The 20625-nt window shown below is 41.8% G+C and overlaps 2 protein-coding genes across 4 annotated transcripts; both read left to right on the top strand.

Annotated features, from left to right (window-relative positions):
- Positions 1 to 28: 28 nt before the first annotated feature.
- On the top strand, positions 29 to 11404 carry kdm3b (lysine (K)-specific demethylase 3B). Of its 3 annotated transcripts, XM_055159260.1 has the most exons (25): positions 30 to 518; positions 1418 to 1576; positions 1654 to 1767; positions 1859 to 1964; positions 2102 to 2226; positions 2295 to 2354; positions 2430 to 3044; positions 4119 to 5190; positions 5263 to 5479; positions 5565 to 5779; positions 5872 to 6024; positions 6111 to 6218; positions 6288 to 6415; positions 6486 to 6738; positions 6813 to 7066; positions 7150 to 7422; positions 7485 to 7656; positions 7735 to 7825; positions 7904 to 8034; positions 8109 to 8228; positions 8504 to 8527; positions 9641 to 9780; positions 10059 to 10235; positions 10312 to 10446; positions 10572 to 11404. In XM_055159260.1, the coding sequence occupies exons 1-25, from the start codon at positions 315 to 317 to the stop codon at positions 10650 to 10652; spliced, it is 5127 nt and encodes a 1708-aa protein (XP_055015235.1). In that variant the 5' UTR covers positions 30 to 314; the 3' UTR covers positions 10653 to 11404. The 3 variants fall into 3 exon arrangements, with proteins under 3 accessions (XP_055015234.1, XP_055015235.1, XP_055015236.1); XM_055159259.1 differs by having other exon boundaries at positions 29 to 518; positions 7485 to 7825; XM_055159261.1 differs by lacking the exon at positions 8504 to 8527.
- A 393-nt stretch (positions 11405 to 11797) lies between these two features.
- Positions 11798 to 20390, top strand: reep2 (receptor accessory protein 2). The gene is made up of 8 exons (XM_020921998.2): positions 11798 to 12035; positions 13840 to 13912; positions 15131 to 15207; positions 15572 to 15692; positions 15796 to 15909; positions 16985 to 17168; positions 18443 to 18606; positions 18935 to 20390. Exons 1-8 carry the CDS (start codon positions 12004 to 12006, stop codon positions 18998 to 19000), a joined length of 831 nt encoding a protein of 276 aa, XP_020777657.1. The 5' UTR covers positions 11798 to 12003; the 3' UTR covers positions 19001 to 20390.
- The last annotated feature ends 235 nt before the right edge of the window (positions 20391 to 20625 follow it).

Here is a 20625-nt window from a genome sequence, read left to right as displayed (position 1 = left end):
CAGTTTCCTCGCACTCTCTTGTCTCTGCAGTGCTGCTGTCTACGAGGAGTGCGTTTGATTGTTGCAGGGCTCAATGGCGGACGGAGCTGGGTAGTCGTTTAGCACCGAGGACAATAACAGCAGCAGTATTTTCTCTGGAGGCGCGACTCTGTCCGCTGCTGCGTGCTCCTACGGGGCGTCAGTAACGTGTGCTGGGCCCGCTGAAACACACGGACCAACGTCTGTCCTCTTTGCTGATCCTCTCCATTTCCAAGTGCTAAGAAGTTCACACTGCTCATGGTGGCTCAGTGAGGCAGCTAGCTAACGAGCAAACCATGGGGGACTCTCTTGAACTGATAGGGAAGCGCCTGCTCTTGCACCTGGGAGACGGTAGGTCCGCGAATGGGTCGGAGCCGAAGCTGGTGACACAGGAGCGGGACTGGCTGCGGGGCACGGTCCGCGCAGTCAGCGTCATGGGTCTGGGTGCACCGGAGACGAGCGGCGGAGAGGGGACAACAACCTCCGCTGCAGGACTCACGGTCAGTGTTTACATCTACAAGCGCACTTCGCCCGCACACAACACTTTTCACCACACACAAGATCAGACTTAGACAACAGTGATCCTGCGCCTGGCATCAGACCTGACCGTGCGCTTATGGAGGAGTGTTGGAAGCGCCCTGAGGTTATAGCTTTTACACAGTGGGCTACAGGCTGTTGTTGAAGAGGCAGGGCTTAAAACTCGACACTGAGGTTTCTCTGGCCTCCGCTTTGTTCGCATATATCTGCACAATAAATGAGCAGATTATTACCATTGCAATAGTCCCATATTAGGACACATCCGTGTTCAACCACCGACCACTAGTTAAACTTAAACTCCGGTTGTTTGTGCAAAGCGATGTTCTGAATAACGATGTTAGCATTATCGGCTAACGTAATGTCCCTAGCGGCAGAATGGCCTGACGAACTTGCACTGAGGAGAGGCTTCTCCAAACTCGGTGTCAGTGTGTGGTACACCTTGTTGTCTTGACAAAACTGAGGATTAACCGAGGAAATAATCAAAAGACCATATGTATATAATAATAGATTTTACAGCATAGCAACTTCAAAAAGAAAATAAGGCTGAAAAAGGTGAATGTTATGTTAAAAAAAGATGTCTAGACTCCAAAGACATGGTCTTGTAAATGACAAATAAGAGCAAGGACAAAGTAATGTGATGCTGTATTTGAACAAACAAAACCAAAAAAGTGAACACACAGTTATTTACTTTAGTGTTGTTATTGTGTACAAATGTCTGCAAAACAAATGGTAACCTCACCTTTATCTCTTGAGAAAGAGACTTTATTAGAGTAAACAGCCTTTGTGATGGTATTGTATCTTGCACTGCTGTAGCACATTTTGAAATCAGTGATTATTCATGAGTGTTTGTTTTGTTGTGCAGGTGTTTGTTGAGTTTGAGAATGCCACACAGCGCTGGTCATGGGTGAAGGTGTATGGTGAAGGGGTGAAGGCTGTGCTGCTGGAGGACACTGTTGTTTGGGCGTCATATCGCAATGGGACTGGAGCAACAGGGTCCACAGCTGTTGTGTGGCCAGCTCTTGTAAGTCTGATACCACTTGACCAAGGGGTAGTTTTTCAATGGTTTCAAATAAATAGTTTAATTTTCGGTTTGTGCAGGCTTTTCGCTCCTTGGTGGACAGAGTGGGGTTAGGATCACTTGTTCCTGTGATGTATTTTGCACATAACAATTTGGACTTCCTACCTGATAAAAACTCAATTCAGAGGTTTGAGGTATGTAAATAATTAGTTTTATGTTTTGTCAAATATTGTTAAAAATGGCCTTTATTGGCTACAAGCACTGAAATGATGTGTTTTCTTGCAGATTGAAAAGGATATTAGACACCCCATGTTGTTGGAGAACCCTTCACTTCATGCTGCCATTTCCAGCTGGTGTAATGATTTTGAACTACAAGAGATCTTTAGGAAGGGTAGGTAGTGCTGTTATGGAGCATTCCTCTTTCATTTATGATTTGATATTGACACATGAACAGTTAAATGTCTGTGTCAGTGAGGAAAATTTTTACTCATGAGTCCTACATGAGTATCTTGCAATATCTTGTCCCAGGATCATACACCATCCAAGGACGCAGAGTTCGTGTGTACCAGCCTGAATTTGAAGAGTGCTGGGCTTTGGGGCTAGTTTCACAACATGACCCTGTCTCACACATTATGGAGATTACTTTAGACAAGGTGTGTACTGCAGCCTGTTTTCCTTGTATTAGAGGTATATGTTTGCTCAAAGTTGTTCCTTTTTGTAGGGAAAAGAACCGCAAACGGTGGATCCTCGTGTTATTCATGTGATGTTGGTTGGAGATGAGGTAAGCATGATATCAAGTTTGTAAGTCATCTAAAAGCATTTTTCATCAATATTGATGGTTATTATCTATTGTTAGATTGCCAAAAATGGACGGAAATGCAGTGAAACAATGAAAGGTGATAGTGGGCGCAGACGGAGGACTGCCTCAGAAACTGAGGACGACTTGAATCTCAAGCGTTTTAAAGGAGCAGCTGAGGGGCGGAGCAGTGTCCCCCAGGAGGGAGTGGGTATGTGGGGCAGTGACTCTGGAGTCAGCAGCACTACTAAAAATGGGGGCTCCATTGATGGAAATGTACCCAAAGTATTGTCCCCTCATCTCGCATTTCCAGGACATATTAAAGAAAATGGACGCCTACATGTATCGCATGGTGCGGCAGACTCCACTTCAAACCCAGCTCACACTGCAGTCCCCCCTCCCCTCAAACCGGCACCTTCCCCCTTCTCCACCACCTCTTTCCCTTCTCTGGGGCAGATGCCGAGCCTGGTCCCTGGAGCTCCGGCTCCTAAGCCGCCACCCTCAGTGCAGCCAGAGAGAGAGGACCTGACTCAGTCTGCGTTCACTAAAACAACTCCACAGGTCTCCCCGGGGCCCGTGTCCATCTCCTGGTCTGCACAGGACAGCAGCCAGAGTGTCGCACTTTCTGCGTCTGCAGCTTACACTAAAGCTCCTTCCTGGGGAACACCCACTGAGGTAAGACAAAGTACTAATTCACAAATGTTATAACTATCAAAACTTTTGTTGGAGTCCATAGAGTTAGAAACCTACTGAGTTATTTACAGGCTAACTTACAGGCTAAGTTTGACTTTTATTCATCATATGTTTTGTACGTCATAAAGGAGAAGGTTACAAAATCATTTTAGGGTTTTGAGAAATCAAGATGTGACTGAGCCATGTGTCCACAAGACATGGAAGTTAATGGTCAATCTTTTCACGCATTTCTTGAGTATATAATAAACTCGTTTGTCTGGCCAACCAAGACTGCATGGTTATCCTATGGTAAGAAATGCAAAGAAATTTATTGTAGGGCTGGGTCTCCAATGGATATGAGACTGACAGGTGGATTAACTATTTAGAGTAACACGTGGTCTGTTTTTATTAAAACTAATATGGCAGCAAATATGAACATTAGACCTGTTGCTGTTTTCTGAATGTGAAAGTTGGTGTGCTCTTGAGTGCGGCTGCATGATTTAGGGAAATATAGTTTGTGATTTATGTTTGAGGGTCTTGTTGATGGTTTACATCTTAAATGCATCCAGAAGAATTGACAAAAAGACAAGACACAAATGATATTTCAGAACATGTTTATAGAGAAAGAGACTACTCAGTTAGCAGCTTTTGTGCAGAATAAAACAGAATATTTTGTTGTTTGTGGAGGAATTTAGCAGTCTTTGCCATTTTGATTGCAGCCCTACTCCTGAGGAAATGTTGAGACCTGAAAAGATTCACGGTTCATTTCCAAGCCATTTGTGACTTGTGACTTTTTGGAGTCCCAAAGCCTCACCCACTATTTTAAAGGGCTTGGTGATCTTTCCTCTTCTTTGCTTTCCCAAACTTTGTTAAATCACTAATTAACTGTGACTGACCAAAGCTTGTCTTTTGCAATTTGCACAATTTACTGAGGAAAATGTGTTTTATTTGGTACATTTTAAATGATTTAAACTATATTTGTCTGTCATTGTCAAATGATTTGAGGGATTGAAAATATTTTAGGGAGGCAAATACAAAAATGTAAGAAATCATTCATGCTATTTTCTGCTTACCTAGAATTCGAAGGCTCTGGGTTTTCGTGTCCCACAACAAGCTTCAAGTGTGTTTGGAGAGAGTAATTCTCAACTGAATGGAGCCACTCCCGCAACTACACCGGACTCATCCAGACCCTTTGGGTTTGGGTTTGGGACTGCAAAAAATGGGACTCAACCAGATCAAAATTTGTTTATGCAGTGTATGAACTCAGGCTCGACCTCAAGTCTAATGTCAGGTCCAGCCAAGGACACCAATTACTTCACAGCAATCTCTGAGAGCCTTAACAAGGACCCCCTGACCCTGTTCAAACCAGGGAACGATGGACTGAAGAAGCAAGAGCAATCTAAAGTGCCTGAGAACCATTCAGCGGGAAATGGGGTGCTCAACACTTCTGTAGCATTCCCGACTGTTCCCACTCTGGGCAAAAATGTTGCTCCTTCTGCAGCTCAAGCCGCTTCTAAGAGAAATGCCAATAATGGATCCGTAGGTGGGACTGTGTCACAGACTGGCTTTAACGTTACAGAGAACCACCAGAACCTTTTTCTACAAGGCACAAATGACTCCACAAACCCTTTTCTAACCTCATCCTCCCACACAGCCTTTGCTGATCTTTCTGGTACTAACCTTCAGACTTCTTCAGACAGTAAGCCAAATCTCTTCACAATGACTGAACCCCCTAAAGCCATCATTACATCCCAGTTTCCTGCCAGTTCATCTTTACCCAACACGCCCTCCACTTCAGCACCAATCCCATCTCAGAGACCACAGAGTGACAATAGTGTCTCTAAGGAGTCATCGCAGGAGACACCTCTCCCTTCGTCCACGTCAGGGGACACCGGGCCTGACAGTTCTGGTCCCAGTGCCATGGCGGACGAGCCTGTGTCTTTTGACCAGCCACAGAAGTTTGAGGAAAGAGGCCAGTCGTCTAAACGAGACTCTGAGTCCAGCGACAACAGTGACCTGTCCGATCTGAGCGAGAATGAGGAGGGACCAGAGAAGGGCCGTGGGCCAGACCAGCCCCAGGAGGCTGACAGCGTGCAGCAAAAGAGCAAAGCAGCAGCCAAAAGCCGCCCTCGGAACAAATCTATCAAAGGTGCGTATGTGTTTTTATTAATATAACTCTGTGTGGATGCGCACACATTCTTAAACATGTTTGCTTTGTCAGTGGGCCAGTCAGTGCTCAAAGACCAGAGCAAGGTGCGTCGTTTGAAACAGTCTGGAGAGTCCTTCCTTCAGGATGGCTCCTGTATCAATGTGGCTCCTCATCTGCACAAATGCCGTGAGTGTCGTCTGGAAAGATACCGAAAATATCGCAATGGGGACGAAGACAGTGACGAGGAAGATGACCCCAATGTAGCCTGCCGCTTTTTTCATTTTAGAAGGTAAAACTTTCACTCATTATGTAAGTGATAATAAATTACGATTTAAGAAGTAATAAAAATATTCAATAATGTTTTGTTTTTGCAGATTGGCATTCACTCGTAAAGGTATACTCCGAGTTGAGGGTTTCCTCAGTCCCCAACAAAGTGACGCGATGGCTATGGGCCTTTGGCTGCCCAGCCCAGCAGTCCAGGAGGGTCTGGACCTGGACACATCCAAGTACATTTTGGCCAATGTTGGAGACCAGTTTTGTCAGTTAGTCATGTCTGAGAAGGAGGCAGTAATGATGGTTGAACCTCATCGTGAGTATTTGTGAATGTGGATCTGTATCAGTAATTTGTTTACATTTTATGTCCAATGGGTTGTTTTAACATGTTTAATTTAATGTTTTCAGAAAAAGTGGCATGGAAGCGTGCAGTGAGAGGAGTCCGAGAAATGTGTGATGTTTGTGAAACCACTTTGTTCAACATCCACTGGGTTTGTAGAAAGTGCGGTTTTGGGGTCTGTCTGGACTGCTATCGGCTTCGCAGAAGCAAACCTCAAGAAGGTAGGTGTCTAATACTTGGATAATAATATAGCCCTAATCCATATTTATTTAAAATTTGCTGCTAAATTAGAGTTATTGATTAACAGATATAGAGGAAAGCCTAGAAGATGAGGTATTTTCTTGGTTAAAGTGTGCCAAAGGCCAGCCACATGAGCCACAAAATCTCATGCCCACACAGATCATTCCTGGGACAGGTAATACACACAGAGTTTTGTAAATCCACGGTACTGAACAACTTCATCAATGGCGTCTCTCCTCCTTAGCTTTGTACAACATTGGAGATATGGTTCATTCAGCGAGAGGCAAGTGGGGTATTAAGGCCAACTGTCCTTGTACCAGTCGACACACAAAGTCTCTAGTGCGCCCTTGTGCCCCCAACGGGATTTCACAGGTATTACTCCTTTGTGTGCTTTCATTTTTTTGTGCAACATTAATAAGGCTATATGGATTTGTTTGTGCAGTCTGCAGTACACAGTGGCAGTACTGCTCCAAAAGCGGAAGTCGAAGTATCATCCAAACTAGAGCCAGAACCGGGCATCTCAGAGAGCTCCTCTGCAGAGACTGTGAGCAGTTCTAGCTCCAGCAGTAGCACCTCCACACCTCATCCACATGCCCAGGCCTCCACTAAAGAGCCCCGCCCAGCAGAGGGCAACAGCTCCGCTCTGCACTGGCTAGCAGACCTGGCTGCACAAAAGTCTAAGGATGACTCCAAGGGTTAGTGTAAATACTTTAGATAGTATGGCTGTGTAAAGAAGTTCACTGAATTGAATTTATGTTGAAAATCACAGAATCTGGTTCCCTGCGCTCCATGATGAGTCGAGAAAGTCGCCCTCCTTTTGGTCTGGACTCACTTGGTGCCCTGTCAAAGCCTTCTGCGTCCAGTCCAAAGCTGTTTAACAGTCTGCTGTTGGGCTCCAGTGCATCACAGTCCAAACCAGAGGGCTCCAGTCTGAGAGACCTGCTCAACTCTGGCCCAGGAAAACTGCAGCAGGGGCCAGGGGACAGTGGTGTGCCATTCCCCTCTGTCTTTACCTCAGCAGGGGTGAGTACCACTTTATTAATACTATGATTTGGTATTATTGTTCACATTGTGTGTGTTTAGTAGACATGTTTTTTGTGTTCCAGAGTGATAAAATGAAGAGTAGCTTGCCAAACTTTCTGGACCACATTATCGCCTCAGTTGTAGAGACGAAGAAGGCCGAAGGGCGGCGCAGCGGGAGCTCAGAAGGGGGGGAGATGAGTGTTTTAGGGGGCCGCAAGGACGGAGTGATTGGACTTAGTGTTTTGGAACCTCACACCTCACACACGTGGCTTTGCGATGGCCGCCTACTGTGCTTACAAGATCCTGGGAACAGCAACAACTGGAAGATCTTCAGAGAATGCTGGAAACAGGGTCAAGTAAGTACCACGTGCATTTTTTATTACTTTGGTTTGTTGGACTGACTTGCTCCTCTGTCTAGCCCGTGTTGGTATCTGGAATACACAAACGCCTGAAATCTGAGCTGTGGCGACCAGAAGCCTTCAGTGAGGAGTTTGGAGACCAGGATGTTGACCTGGTCAACTGTAGAAACTGTGCTATAATCTCGGACGTAAAGGTGCGCGACTTCTGGGACGGCTTCCAAGTCCTCAACAGTGAGTGCACACAGCTTACATTTACGTTTCTCTTCATGTGTCCTGGTCGGATAGTTGCATTTTGTTTTGTGACTGCAGAGCGTCTGCAGGATAATGAGGGCAATCCTATGGTGCTGAAATTAAAAGATTGGCCTCCAGGAGAGGACTTCAGAGATATGATGCCAACACGGTAGGAATCCCATAAAATGGTCAGATTAGCTGTGCTAGACGTAAGTGAATATTGGTGTAAATATTAGTTTTGTCTTAGATTTGATGATTTGATGGAAAACCTTCCCCTACCTGAATACACAAAAAGAGATGGTCGTCTAAACTTGGCTGCCCGCCTGCCCAACTTTTTTGTCCGCCCCGACCTTGGGCCCAAAATGTACAACGCCTATGGTGAGACCTGACCTGCCTGAAACATATTTAGCTTTTTACTGCTTTCTGATTTTCTGTTCCGTTTTTTTTTTTAGGCTTGACATCTACAGAGGACCGGAAAGTGGGCACCACTAACCTCCATCTGGATGTGTCTGATGCTGTTAATGTCATGGTATATGTGGGCATTCCTCAAGGGGACACAGAGTCAGAGCAAGGTTTGTTTATTTTTATTTTGTCTTTTTGCCTTTTGAACCAACACAACAATAGTTTTGGGAAAATCTAATTAAAAAAAAGTATAACTTGTGTTCTAAAGTGCCATGGATACTGCATAATTGATATATAAGTTAACTAGCTAGAACAGATTCTGGTAGATTAGATCTGCCGTCTTGTACCTGTCTGTCATTGTTCTCCATTCCAATCATCATTGGCCTAAAGAGACCCTTCAGTGGGTCTCCGACATTTACAGTGTGGCAAAATTTCTCATTCACAGAGGCTGATTTGTCTGGACGCCAAGGTCTGTTTTACTTTTAATCATTGTATCACTTCAGTAGCATGCCCTTCTCGACTAACTCCCTCTTCACGCCTCCTCCCCATTCTTATGCTAGGCTCCTCATCAGGGGCCAGGGCACTGGGACCCATCTGTGTCTCTCTTCCAGCATGAACAATTATCTTTATATTACTGTGTAAATGCTACTTTTATTAATCCCCTGGAAAATATTTAAAGACTCCTTTTTAGATTCTTCTATTAAACTTGGGGGTGGGCGCAAATCCATGTTTTCCAGTGTAGTTGTGATTTTCATGTTCATACATGAAATATTGGGCTGAATGTGACCGTCATACTTTAAACATTGGGTGACCTGTGCTCTGGCCCTTGTATTTGTGGGAGAAAAGTTTGAATGAAGGGCATCTCTAAATGGCCTCTTATGGGGGCTTCTCTCAGTAATGATGATGTGATGGCAGTGACGACGACTGTTACGATGACTGACCGGACTATGTGATGTAGACATGCATCAAATTAAAATTTTCACATTGATATTGTGTGCAAAGACTATAAATGTTAACCCATTAAATCCACTTTCACACAGCACAGTGGTCTTTGATGCCTTTCAGTAAAAGGTCTAATACAGATCGGTTATTGAAGGCTCCCCGACTGTGCCCAGATGTAGTAATGATTTCTGTGTAGCTGGCTTTAAAGATCATGATGTGGATGTTGTCCAATGTGATTGTGTAGTGTGTGACTTGCAGCTTTTTATGGCCAAAGTTGTTCTGAACTGGTCCATCTCAAAGAGCCACGGTTTAGTTGTAAGAAACAACTCATTTATTAAATGTGTGGAATCAGTAGCTTGTGTTTTGTCATGTAACAAGTGTGTGACTAAAGCTCTAACTTAAAATAACAGCTTAGACTCTAGATTGGTCTTGAGCAACCAGTTCAGAACTAAACAGGTGGAAAAAATGTCAGAGAAAAAAGATTTCCATTTCAGCACACAAGTTATTTATGGTCACTGAGATCATATTTTGTACCATAATTCAGAATTCTGGTGTGTTTGTGGTTGCAATCCTTGTTGCACCTTTAAAATAACCCATTGGGTACTGTATGTGTGTATCTGGCTCATGCCTGTCCCTGCAGAGGTCATTGCCACCATTGAAGAAGGTGATGTGGATGAGATGACGAAGAGGAGGGTGTACGAGGGGAAGGACAAACCTGGAGCTCTGTGGCACATCTATGCTGCTAAAGACGCAGAGAAGATCCGAGAACTGCTCCGCAAGGTCACTATTTACTGCCAGTTGACAAACTTTTATTTTTATGGAGTTTAAAGTATATTTTTGTCAGTAAAGCGCCTGTTTCCTTTAATAATTTAGCTATGAATCACCAGTTGTTTGTGTGGTTGTTGTGCATCTCCAAATGGTGGTGCACAACACACAATAAATGTTCTCTCTACATGGAGGGGGGGGTCTTCCTATTTGTGAGAATAAGACTTGGAGCAATCCCAAATAAGTGTCCTTAAAGTAAAACTGAACTGCATCACTTCTTGTTTTGTCCTCAGGTGGGCGATGAGCAAGGTCAAGAGAACCCGCCAGACCACGACCCCATTCATGATCAGAGCTGGTACTTGGATCAAGTGCTCCGGCGCAGACTCTATGAAGAATATGGGGTTCAGGGATGGGCCATTGTACAGTTCTTAGGAGATGCCGTATTTATCCCTGCGGGGGCTCCTCACCAGGTAACACAGCTCAGTAACTATTTGCGTCATTTTTTCAGCAATTTTTATTTAAACTACTCTATTTGTCTAAATATAGGTCCACAATTTGTACAGTTGTATTAAAGTGGCGGAGGACTTTGTATCTCCTGAACATGTGAGGCATTGTTTCAGACTGACACAGGAGTTTAGACACCTGTCCACCACTCACACAAACCACGAAGACAAGCTACAGGTTGGTAACACGGGGTTTCTTTTATTGTTTATGTAACACAATAGCTTTTTAAGGACTCTAACTTCAAATTTTCCTTTTTTAGAAGTAACATTATCTTAAAAGTGTGTTTTTTATCCTCGTTTTAGGTGAAGAACATCATCTATCATGCAGTGAAGGACGCTGTGGGGACATTAAAAGCCCATGAATCTAAACTAACTCGTCCTTAGGCCCTCTGTCCCAGGACGACCAACCTCTGCACCGCTCTTACTACACCTCATACTGACAGTACCACAGTGACATATTTACAGGCTACAGACTACAGGACTAGAATGTAGGTTTTCAGGGGGTGGGGCTATAAAGATTGGGGTGGAAAAAAAAGAGCATATTTGTTTTTGGCTCTTGGATGAAGGAATTCCTTTATCAACATAAAATATATGCTCTTACTTGTCTAGTTGTTTTTTAATTTGTTTTTGTTAACTCTGTATTTAAGGTCAGTGTGTTTGTTCTGTTGTTATTGTGTAAGTAAGATGTGAAGGGATGTAAGAGAGCATTGCAACCACACAGGAGACTGGGATAAAGCACGTACTGGACTAACTGAGTTTATTGCCTACGTAGGTTCAAGGCTAACCCCTTTTGTAGACTTTTAAGTTTTAAGTGGCTGAGTGTTTCTGCCCACAGTGGCCTAAATGAAAATGAGAAACGAAGGGATTCAGACCAAAGTTTTGTATTTTGAGTTTTCTTATTTCACTTTTTATACGCCTGACATGAGTGATCACAAAATTATATACAGGAGAAACATTTAAGGAATGGTTTAAATCAACCATTATTTTCACATGGGCTGAACTATATACAGACTTTCAACCAATTCAAAACACAATTTCAGCTGAACAGAACTACTGGCCATTTACATTGTATCAATATATATATTGATCTTAGCGGTCTCTTTGATTTTTCACAATAAAGTTTACAAAAATGTTAATTTGCTTGTGGTTATTCACAAAATGTAATGTAATATGTCTGAAGCACCTGACCTGTTTTGTAGTTCTGTTTTTGTAATGAAACACTTGAAGCAATATCCCAATGTCTTCAGATTAAAATAATCCCCATAAATAAACCTCAGCATGATATTTGAATCATTCATATCCAATTTAAGATATGCATATAATTTTACGTTCTAAAGAGAATAAGCCTGCGACATATATTTGTCAGTTTTCCAACCTGTGCAGACAAGTAGGCCTATATGTTTCTTGGCTGTAGTTCCCTTCGCCAAATCATCCATAATGCAATGAGCTCATTAAATCATGTGTCTTTCAGTCACATGGTTGGAGTCTGTTTTATTTCTGAGGTTAAAAACAGCCTTTGCACAAGCGGGCTCTTTAAGAGCCCTGTAACAGCAGCAGAGAGGAGCACACTGCAGCAGCACTTCCCCAGCACAGATACCTGAGCCCCTTCCATAGAGCAGCAGTACGGTCCCGCGTCCTGCAGGGGGATGGGGGGCACATAGCCCGCCTCGACAGTCTCTCGGAAGCATTATTAAGTAAAGGAGGACCGCGCCAGGTCCCGCGGTGGTCCGACAGGATGGTGTCGTGGATGATTTCGAGGATAGTTGTGTGAGTATGGGCTGGGCACATCTGTTTATGTGCGCTTAGCCCGAGCTTCTCATTCATCATCTGCATGATGCTGAGCAAGCGGCGGGACCACTGTCTCTGTCTCTACCTTCTGATCAGAGTCCAGTCGTCTGGTCAAATATTATATTTACATCCACATATACGATTGTATTAATCTCCTGTGTTATGTAATTAATACAATGATGATGCCTAAGGGTGCTGTCCTTGCTAGCACTTGGTTGCTAACATATGTTGGCTAGCGACTCGGAACCACCTGACTGACAAATGTACTTGCAGAGAAAGCTCTTGTTTAGTGGGCCACATTATTGTCGCCTACTTAACATGCCAGCCATCACTTCAAACTCGAACAGTGGTTGAATTTGTGTTAAATTTACCACTATAATATCTTTAGTTACGTTTTATAGTGTGTCAAAATTTAATTATGTGAAGGCGTCCATGTCGCCATATTGAGCCAGTCAGCATTTGCTACAATGGTACATGGTGGTACAAAGGTACAGAAATGTTTTGGTGCAGGACGTTGTGGTGTGCTTATTACCCAAATGTGAGCTAGCAGAGGCCTTGGCTTTCACCTGTTCAGGCAGTACAGCCTGGATGACTCAACCAATGACAGCAGCAGACATTCATCTCCATGTTTCTCCATGTTATTTCTGATGCACCTGAACAGTTTTATTATGGCTATCCTCACTTTAAATAATCATGAATCTATGTGGTGGGAGATCAAAGGCCCATGTGTCATGTTGCTCAAGCGTAATCTGGTGTGTTTCAATTATGTATTCTGAGGAAAGGGATGGAATATGTTACACCAAACCCTTTCTACTCACATTCTTCTCAAATCATTGTGAACATTGTTCTTTGATAACTGAAAAGCACACCCTGTTAAGGTCTTTTCACACTCCAAAGATGAAATGCTGTTGTTCTCTGGCCTGTGGCTTCTTGTAGAGCGCCTCAGCGTAAGCTCAAAGGCTCTACACAGTTGACTTGATCAGGAAGATTAAAGTCACTCATCCAGAAGATCGACTTAAATGCAGAAAAAATTGTTGTGTGGGTATTTCTCATTTAAGTCAAGAAGCTCTTGATGTATGACAAACAAAGATTGGTTTTCTGTTTAAAAATAGACCCTAAATCTCTGCTGTGAGTGACACTGGGTTAATCATCAGAGGGGTTGTGCTGCCCGCTGTCAGCAGTCCCTGTCCTGTCACATCAGCACAAATCACTGAGTGGCACCGTATACGACTGAAAACACAAAAAAAGAGCAGCACTGTCCCATCAGTACACAGGGCACCACATGGAAGACCGCTCCCAAAGGTGTGCTGTTTGTGTCATCTTTCCATTTTATATGAACTGCAGCTTTCCTGGTCTCTACTATCAGAACGATAACAAGTGTTCACACAACCATCAAAACACCAAATTCTCAACCCTACCCCAAATCCCACAAAAACTGAAACTAAATGTGTACAAAACCAGCTTGTCCAGTTTAGACTTACTATGTTTTTAAATGTGTTTTAATTCTTGTATTAATGTATCAGTTCACACTTCAGCAGTATTCAAGTATTGTGCTTCTAGACCATGTGCTTTGTGAACTGAATCTAGATTGAAATACATTAGTTCTTATTGTTACACTTGTGAGAAAAGTCACAAGTAGATTTTTTTCACGAAACCACCTTTTATAAGCAAACATGTATGTTTAACCTGCTTTACCAGAAGAACATTTGCACAAGTGTAACTGTCACAGCCCCACAGGCCTTTTCTGTATATAGGTAATAATCTCCTGTTCTGTTTTTTTCAGCCTCGCCTTTGGGACACTGTACCCAGCGTATGCGTCCTATAAAGCTGTGAAAACGAAGAATGTGAAGGAATATGTGAGTGTGATCTCTTACTTAAATAATAATGCTTGGTTATTTTCACAGCAAACACACTGTAGACACTGTAGATGAAAAGGGTGAAGTGTTTTGCCCAGGGACACAACACTTATGATAGGCAGTGGGGATCAAACTTGTATCCTTTTTAGAAAATCCATGCAATATATTGACAGATTGATACATTGCTATAGAGAGTTCATCCCTGCTTATTGTGTCTGAAAACAACTAGGCCTTAATTATTTATTCTAAAAAATATTTTAAAATTACTGCTTTCTTTTGTGGTGATTTAATATCGAAAATATGACAAAGGAGAGTGCATGAGTCAGCAGACAATGTCAGTATATTGTTGGCACCATCTGTAAGAGCGAAGTCATTGTCTTAAAGCAAAAGTCTAATTAAAATAAGCGTTGGGTCTCTCCACATAAAGGCTTTAATGAAAACCACTTAACATGCACATTGTCTTGTTTTCTTACATCATTAGTTAAGGGGGAAGGATCGGCCAATAGGAAAAGGGGATGAGTGCTGGCCCACAGACTCCTCTCCTGGCACGTTTCTATAGCAACGCCCTGCTCTCAAAAGCTACTCAAGCAGACGAAGGAGAGAGTGCGCCATTTTTAGACTCAATGTTTACCTCATTTTGGCTTTAAAGGCTAACATGAATTCATAAGGTGTAACAAGCAAAAATGGCTGTACATATATTGCTGGATTTCTTGAGTTGTTTTGCATTTTTGTCACATTTTAGTGCTTCAGATGTGCTTCCTTTTTAATACACAACAAATTAATTAATGCAAATTTTATCTTTCCATTTATTAAAAGAAAAGGCTCAATCTAAAGTGTTCCTGGAATGTATCATGAAAGGAAATAATTTGTGGAATAAGAGGGGATTATCTAGGAATTCAGATCTAAACATCAAGTACTTTAAACTTTAAACTTTATATATATCTATATATCTATATCTCTCTCTATATAGTTAGATAGATTGTTTGATAGAGATCTTAAAGGATCTTATGCCAATGTTCAAGTAGCATTTGAACTGTCTGTATTGATAGTGCTCAGGCTCTGACTGATGTCATCTGACTGTAGCATATGTTATGTTCAGTGTTGGCACAGAGGTCGGGCACATGTGCTTCAGTTGTGGCACGTGCTGTAGGCGCTCGGAGTCCTAAATGTGATTTAGGAGCATTGTTTCCCTCCTCACCTCTGTGTTTCTGTCTTTAGGTGAAATGGATGATGTACTGGATTGTGTTTGCATTGTTCACCACTGCAGAGACCCTCACAGACATGCTTCTATCATGGTAAGTGTGACGATCATAGTCCTTTGTTTAACCAACTGTTAATAAAGAATAGCTTATGTAATATCAGTGTGAGCAGTCCTGTGAATTGTATTTTTAGCATCTTTGGTCTGTAATTCTCTGGTTCTCTTGACGTGTGACAGAAAGTGCAGAAGAGATCTTTCAGCTTGATCAGAGTTTGAGGCCAGAGGTAGAATGCCATCTAAAAATGCAAAAGTAAAGTCCAGAGACTAAATTTCTGACATGACTCGACTTAATCTTAACATGTATTTTTGTATTCCCATTAAAAAAAAAACAAAAAAACATATTATTGTGACCCTCAATGACCCCCCCCCAGTTTATCTGTTTTGTGACTTTGGTTTCCTAGGTTTCCTTTTTATTTTGAACTGAAGATTGCATTTGTAATCTGGCTCCTTTCGCCATACACTAAAGGCTCAAGTGTCCTTTATCGCAAGTTTGTCCATCCAACTCTGTCTAACAAAGAGAAGGTACAAACCTCATGTCCTTTGTATTCATGAAGAGCTCTTAAAAGTGTATTACAGGGCTGTTGTTTTAAGCACTTCATGTCTGTGTTCTTATGTGGCGCTGTAGGAGATTGATGACTACATCGCACAGGCCAAAGACAGGAGTTATGAGACTATGATGAGGTTTGGGAAGAGAGGGCTGAATCTAGCCGCTAATGCTGCAGTCACAGCCGCCGCTAAGGTGAGTGTGATTCGTCTGTATTTACCCCAGGCCTTTTTAGCAGCTGCAAACGTGACACACATTCCTCTAGGCCAGTTTTAATGGGCTTATGTAAGACTGTTTCAACTGGTGCAGCACGTGCACAAACACAGGTTTACTGTCAAGTGAAGAAAATAACGCTGATAAACATCTGTTTAGCATTGCCTGATGTAAGAGCTGTTTTCTAACATCATTAAACAAAAAAAAAAAATAAACAAAAAATCCTTTTTTACAGTTTAATATAGACTAATCAGTGGTCCATATTAAGAACACGTTTTGCATCTGACAAGCACTGGGCAGCTATGACGTCACTGACATTGTCACATACTGGTAATTTAAATGGTTCATTATTTCTTGATGAAATACTCATGTCTCCCAGAAAGCAGGTTGTCCGTTAGGTGAGTCAGATTTCTTTGTGGCTCTGTGTGTCTTTTGTTAGTGGTGCATGTCTGCCTCCATGTCAGTCCTGTTATATAGCATGCAGTACTTTGCACATGAAGTGCAATAAGAAAAAAGTCCCTCAATTTGGGAAACCTCATCAAATGAATTAAAAAATGTATATTTACACATGATCCATGAACTGACCCAACTGGCCTTCAGAGTCATTCAAATGGTCAGATCAACATTTTGATCCATAAACAGATCTGTAAGCACCTGTGACTTTGTCATGGTGAGAGACAGAAGGCCACTGGACAAACTTCTCTCATTCATGGGCACTCCTGCTCCCCCACTGCACTCGACTACAGAGTACAGAGCTCATTCTCTAACAGCTCCACCTTCACGGTGAGAGATACAGGAGTACATTCATACTATACTCCATACAACTGCACTACAACTCACCCTCATGTAATGAATAACCTTATGTCATGTCAAAGATACATTTTCACTCAAACTCATTATCCCACTGCTGGTTCATAGCCTAGATATTGTACCTAATGTACAGGTACCTTTGCTACTTTATTATTATGTCTTTGTTATTATATTGTATGGTATTTATGAACTGATGTGTCAGAGTAATTTCCCTTGCAAAAAAGTTTGTGTAATATGTTGTGTTCAGGGGCAGGGTGTGCTGTCAGACAAGCTGCGCAGTTTCAGCATGCAGGACCTGACCCTGATCCAAACAGAGGAGGACCTGGCCCTGCACCCATCAGAGAGGGGGCGCTCCAGACGGGACACAGTGGACGATATGGGCTCAGGAGCGAGCACGCTGCCCCGGGCCCGGAGTGCCTCTGCACGCCAGAGTAAGACCACACATGCCCCCACACGTGGCACCTAATGAGCCAGAACAAAATCATTTACATAAGGACATATAGAGTGGATTCATGTGATTTAAAATGTCGCTGGACAGTGGGGCTATGTCAAGATGTCTGAGCAGAGGGAGGAGGGAGCATGTGACCTCAGTGGGAGGAGAGGCCTTTTCAGAGCACAATACCTAGAGTGCAGTGCATCAATAAGTTGTGGCTTAACTATAGCAATAATGAAATCTAGCAGTTCCTTTTTCTTTTCTTTTTTTTTTTTTTATAAACACCATGGTACAACCCAGCTAGGGTCGGCTAGGGTCAGGAAGGTAACAAAAACCAAGATGGAAAAATTACATAAATAAAGTAATAAACAAGACTGTAAAAGTGTAAGTTAACAATAATAATAAATAAAATTAGTACATAAAACAACCTAAACTAAAAACAAAAGTCACATAAACCCACAAAAAGAATCAGTTGACAACTAAAAAGCCACAAAACAGAACTAAACTAACACACACTTTGTGTGTGTGTGTGTGTGTGTGTGACTGACACAAAAGAGACACAGATACAAATTGCAGACTAACCACAAAGGGCAGCAGCCCCGAACAGATGTTGGCAATCATCTCCAGTAAGGGCAGGCGGCTGCAGGTGAGGCAGGATGGGCCTGGTGTAGAAGTGCCCCACCTATCAGGGACCAAGGCTGTCACAGCAGGAATCAGGAGGGACAGCAGAAGAAATTAAAACACACAAACCAAGTCAGAACTGGAGGCCTGGGGCCATAACACACCTTTTCTAAATTAATCCCAAGGATATTATTTAGACAAATTGTGTAGATTAAGTGTAAGATCATATTTTTAGTAAGCAATTATAAAATGTTGTCCTTTTGACTTAACTTTCTTTTCTATGACTCCCACCTGAACAACTATTATTAATTCTGATTCCATTTACTTTCATGTTGGCCTCAAAATTTGAATTTACATAGTCTGTGTAATTACTCTTAAAGTGCTATATAAAATGCATCCACTGATGCCTCTGTAATGTCCATAAATGGATTCCATTTTCTAGGACTTACCTGATTTAAAGCCTCAAGTTCTTGATTGATTCCCATAAATGTGTGAGGTGGTGTTTGGACTTCTATTTAGTCAGAGGAATTGTGGAGTTAAGGCACTGAGAACCTACTTTCTTCTACATAATATAATTTTGGTTTATAGAGCCTAAACCTACCAGTCTACTAAGATGTAAATATTTACAGTGTGGTGTGTTGACTCTTGCAGCCCGCTCTCTGGGGTCCCTAAATGATGATGCTTCGTCCCAGCACAGCTCAGACATGTCTGACACTAGAACTGAACACTCTGATGATGACTTGGGAGAAAGGACCACAAAGAGAAGCAACACTGCTGTCAAGACCACCAAGAAACCCACAGCTGCAAAGACTGAGGTAAGTCGTGTTTTTGTTTTCACTGTTTCCAGGCTCAACTCTGGATAGTTTATATTGACATCTAGTGATCTAATGATTTAATGACATATCATGCACAATTGACTTGATTATTTAACCATGTGAAACATTTATCAAAAACATACCTGAAATAGTATTTGCTACATTCATGATCTTCGGTATTCCTGTTTGCTGAACGCTCATTTGTATGCACTGTCTTAATCAAAACCCTCAAATTATGAATTTACACAGCTTTATAAGAACAGAGCAGGCACAAAAATCATAGCATAACATACCACGCTAAATACAATGTACGTATTTTCTGTGTCAGACTCAAACAAAGACGGTGAAGAAAACTACAGCAAAGAAGAAGTCTGCGGCTGCAGAGACGCCATGATGCCTGCGCTCTCCGAGCCCTCAGCCTTCAGGCCTCTCCCAGGGTTTGGCCTCCTCAGTCACCTCACACGGGATCATCTGTACTTCACCAAAACTAATGCTATTATCATTTGACAGATTTTTACCAACTGCTCCAAGCTCCATTAATGTTCATTTTAACTTATTTTTTAACCCAAAGAATATTTTGGCTACTTTTGTCTTAAGGCGCTTATAGACTTTCCAGGTGATGCCTTATTGGTCAATAGCGTATCACTTATTTTGTTACTGTACATATGGTTGCTTCTGTCTGCTGGCCAGTTTAAAATGCTCAAAATTTCTCAAAATTGCAATTCACGCTACATCACAAAATTCACAATCAACTTGAAAGCTCACTCTACCTGTCACACTACTAGCTCATTTTAGAAATCAGTTTGTCTTTGTTATGACTGATAAGTTAGGATTTTTTTTATTATATAATTTAATTTAAGTATCAGATATTTGTGAAGAGTGCTTGTTTTTGTGTTGGTTTTGTTATCCTTCACCTAGACAACACTCTTAGGTTGCCCACATGTAACTTTATTTGGTAGGAATAGTCAGTATTGATCGTTACTATAATGAGTTGTGCTTGGATTGGTAGTTCAAGGTGTACTATAGTTATACATGACTTAGCAGTTTTATCAGATGATGTGTTTGGTTTAATATTTAAATTTTTTTTTCTGAGTAGTCCAATGACACAGCTGTACCCACTTACATGGGTTTTAAAGCAATATAAATTTGATGGGAGAACGTAAAAGCTTCAGCCAACATACATTGTGCATGGGGCTTTGTTGTCTGCAGATCATAATGGCCCGAACCACTAGGGGGCGACAAACCACATCTCAACTGTTGGCTCTGTAATGTGAATATGATGTAAATATAGACTGTACATACAAAAATACAAGCTTGCTTGCCTTATACAACTTTTAGGCTTAAATTGTTTAGTTTTGTAATTAGTTGCATACTTTTCTTGGTTTTTAATAAGTATTATATTTCACAGGTCAGATTTCATTGGACTTTTTGGCTCCTTAGACATTTTAACCTCAAAACAGGGACTTGATGTTTACTATGACTGATCACAGGAGGACCACCAAAGGCTCAGATCTAGTCTAATTGTTTTAATCATTTGCACTAAACAAAACTAGCACACTTAAGTGTTGTCTTGCCAAATGTTTTTACTTTTTTATCTTCAAAAGAGTTTCAATATTAATATGTGCTTTCTTTTTGTTTTTCAGTTTTTGCATAATTTAAATTTAAATATTGTTTGTGCAAACTTAACAAATCTTCCATCTTGCTCATATGTGTGCTGGGACAATGATATTAAAGACATGTGACAGTATTAAAACTACTAATAAAGAAGAATGGCCAGTCTAAAATGTTTGCCTTGCCCTTAAAAGATTACACATTATACATTATTATTACTTTATAATTAGTTTCAAAGGAGCACTATGCAACTTTTCTGCTGACTCTCTACACCTTGCTTGTCTCCTTGATGATGTCTTTGCTTCTCCTCATATCCTCAATTTCTGAAGACCTGAATCAAGAATCAAGAACTGAACTTTCCAGGCAAAGCAATAACATTTCAAAGGTGGCAAACAGATGTTGGTCCCC

Source organism: Boleophthalmus pectinirostris, unplaced genomic scaffold, assembly GCF_026225935.1.
Source record: "Boleophthalmus pectinirostris isolate CB_2022bp ecotype Guang Dong unplaced genomic scaffold, ASM2622593v1 HiC_scaffold_23, whole genome shotgun sequence".
Classification (NCBI taxonomy): Eukaryota; Metazoa; Chordata; class Actinopteri; order Gobiiformes; family Gobiidae; genus Boleophthalmus; species Boleophthalmus pectinirostris.
This window is presented reverse-complemented; position numbering and strand designations above follow the sequence as displayed.

Coding starts and splice junctions, on each gene's coding strand:
- kdm3b (XM_055159259.1), top strand. CDS start 315: ATGGGGGACTCTCTTGAACTGATAGGGAAGCGCCTGCTCTTGCACCTG. Junction 1,965..2,101: donor ACAAGAGATCTTTAGGAAGG/GTAGGTAGTGCT, acceptor ATCTTGTCCCAG/GATCATACACCATCCAAGGA. Junction 9,781..10,058: donor TCCGAGAACTGCTCCGCAAG/GTCACTATTTAC, acceptor TTTTGTCCTCAG/GTGGGCGATGAGCAAGGTCA.
- reep2 (XM_020921998.2), top strand. CDS start 12,004: ATGGTGTCGTGGATGATTTCGAGGATAGTTGT. Junction 12,036..13,839: donor ATGATTTCGAGGATAGTTGT/GTGAGTATGGGC, acceptor TGTTTTTTTCAG/CCTCGCCTTTGGGACACTGT. Junction 18,607..18,934: donor CCACAGCTGCAAAGACTGAG/GTAAGTCGTGTT, acceptor TTTCTGTGTCAG/ACTCAAACAAAGACGGTGAA.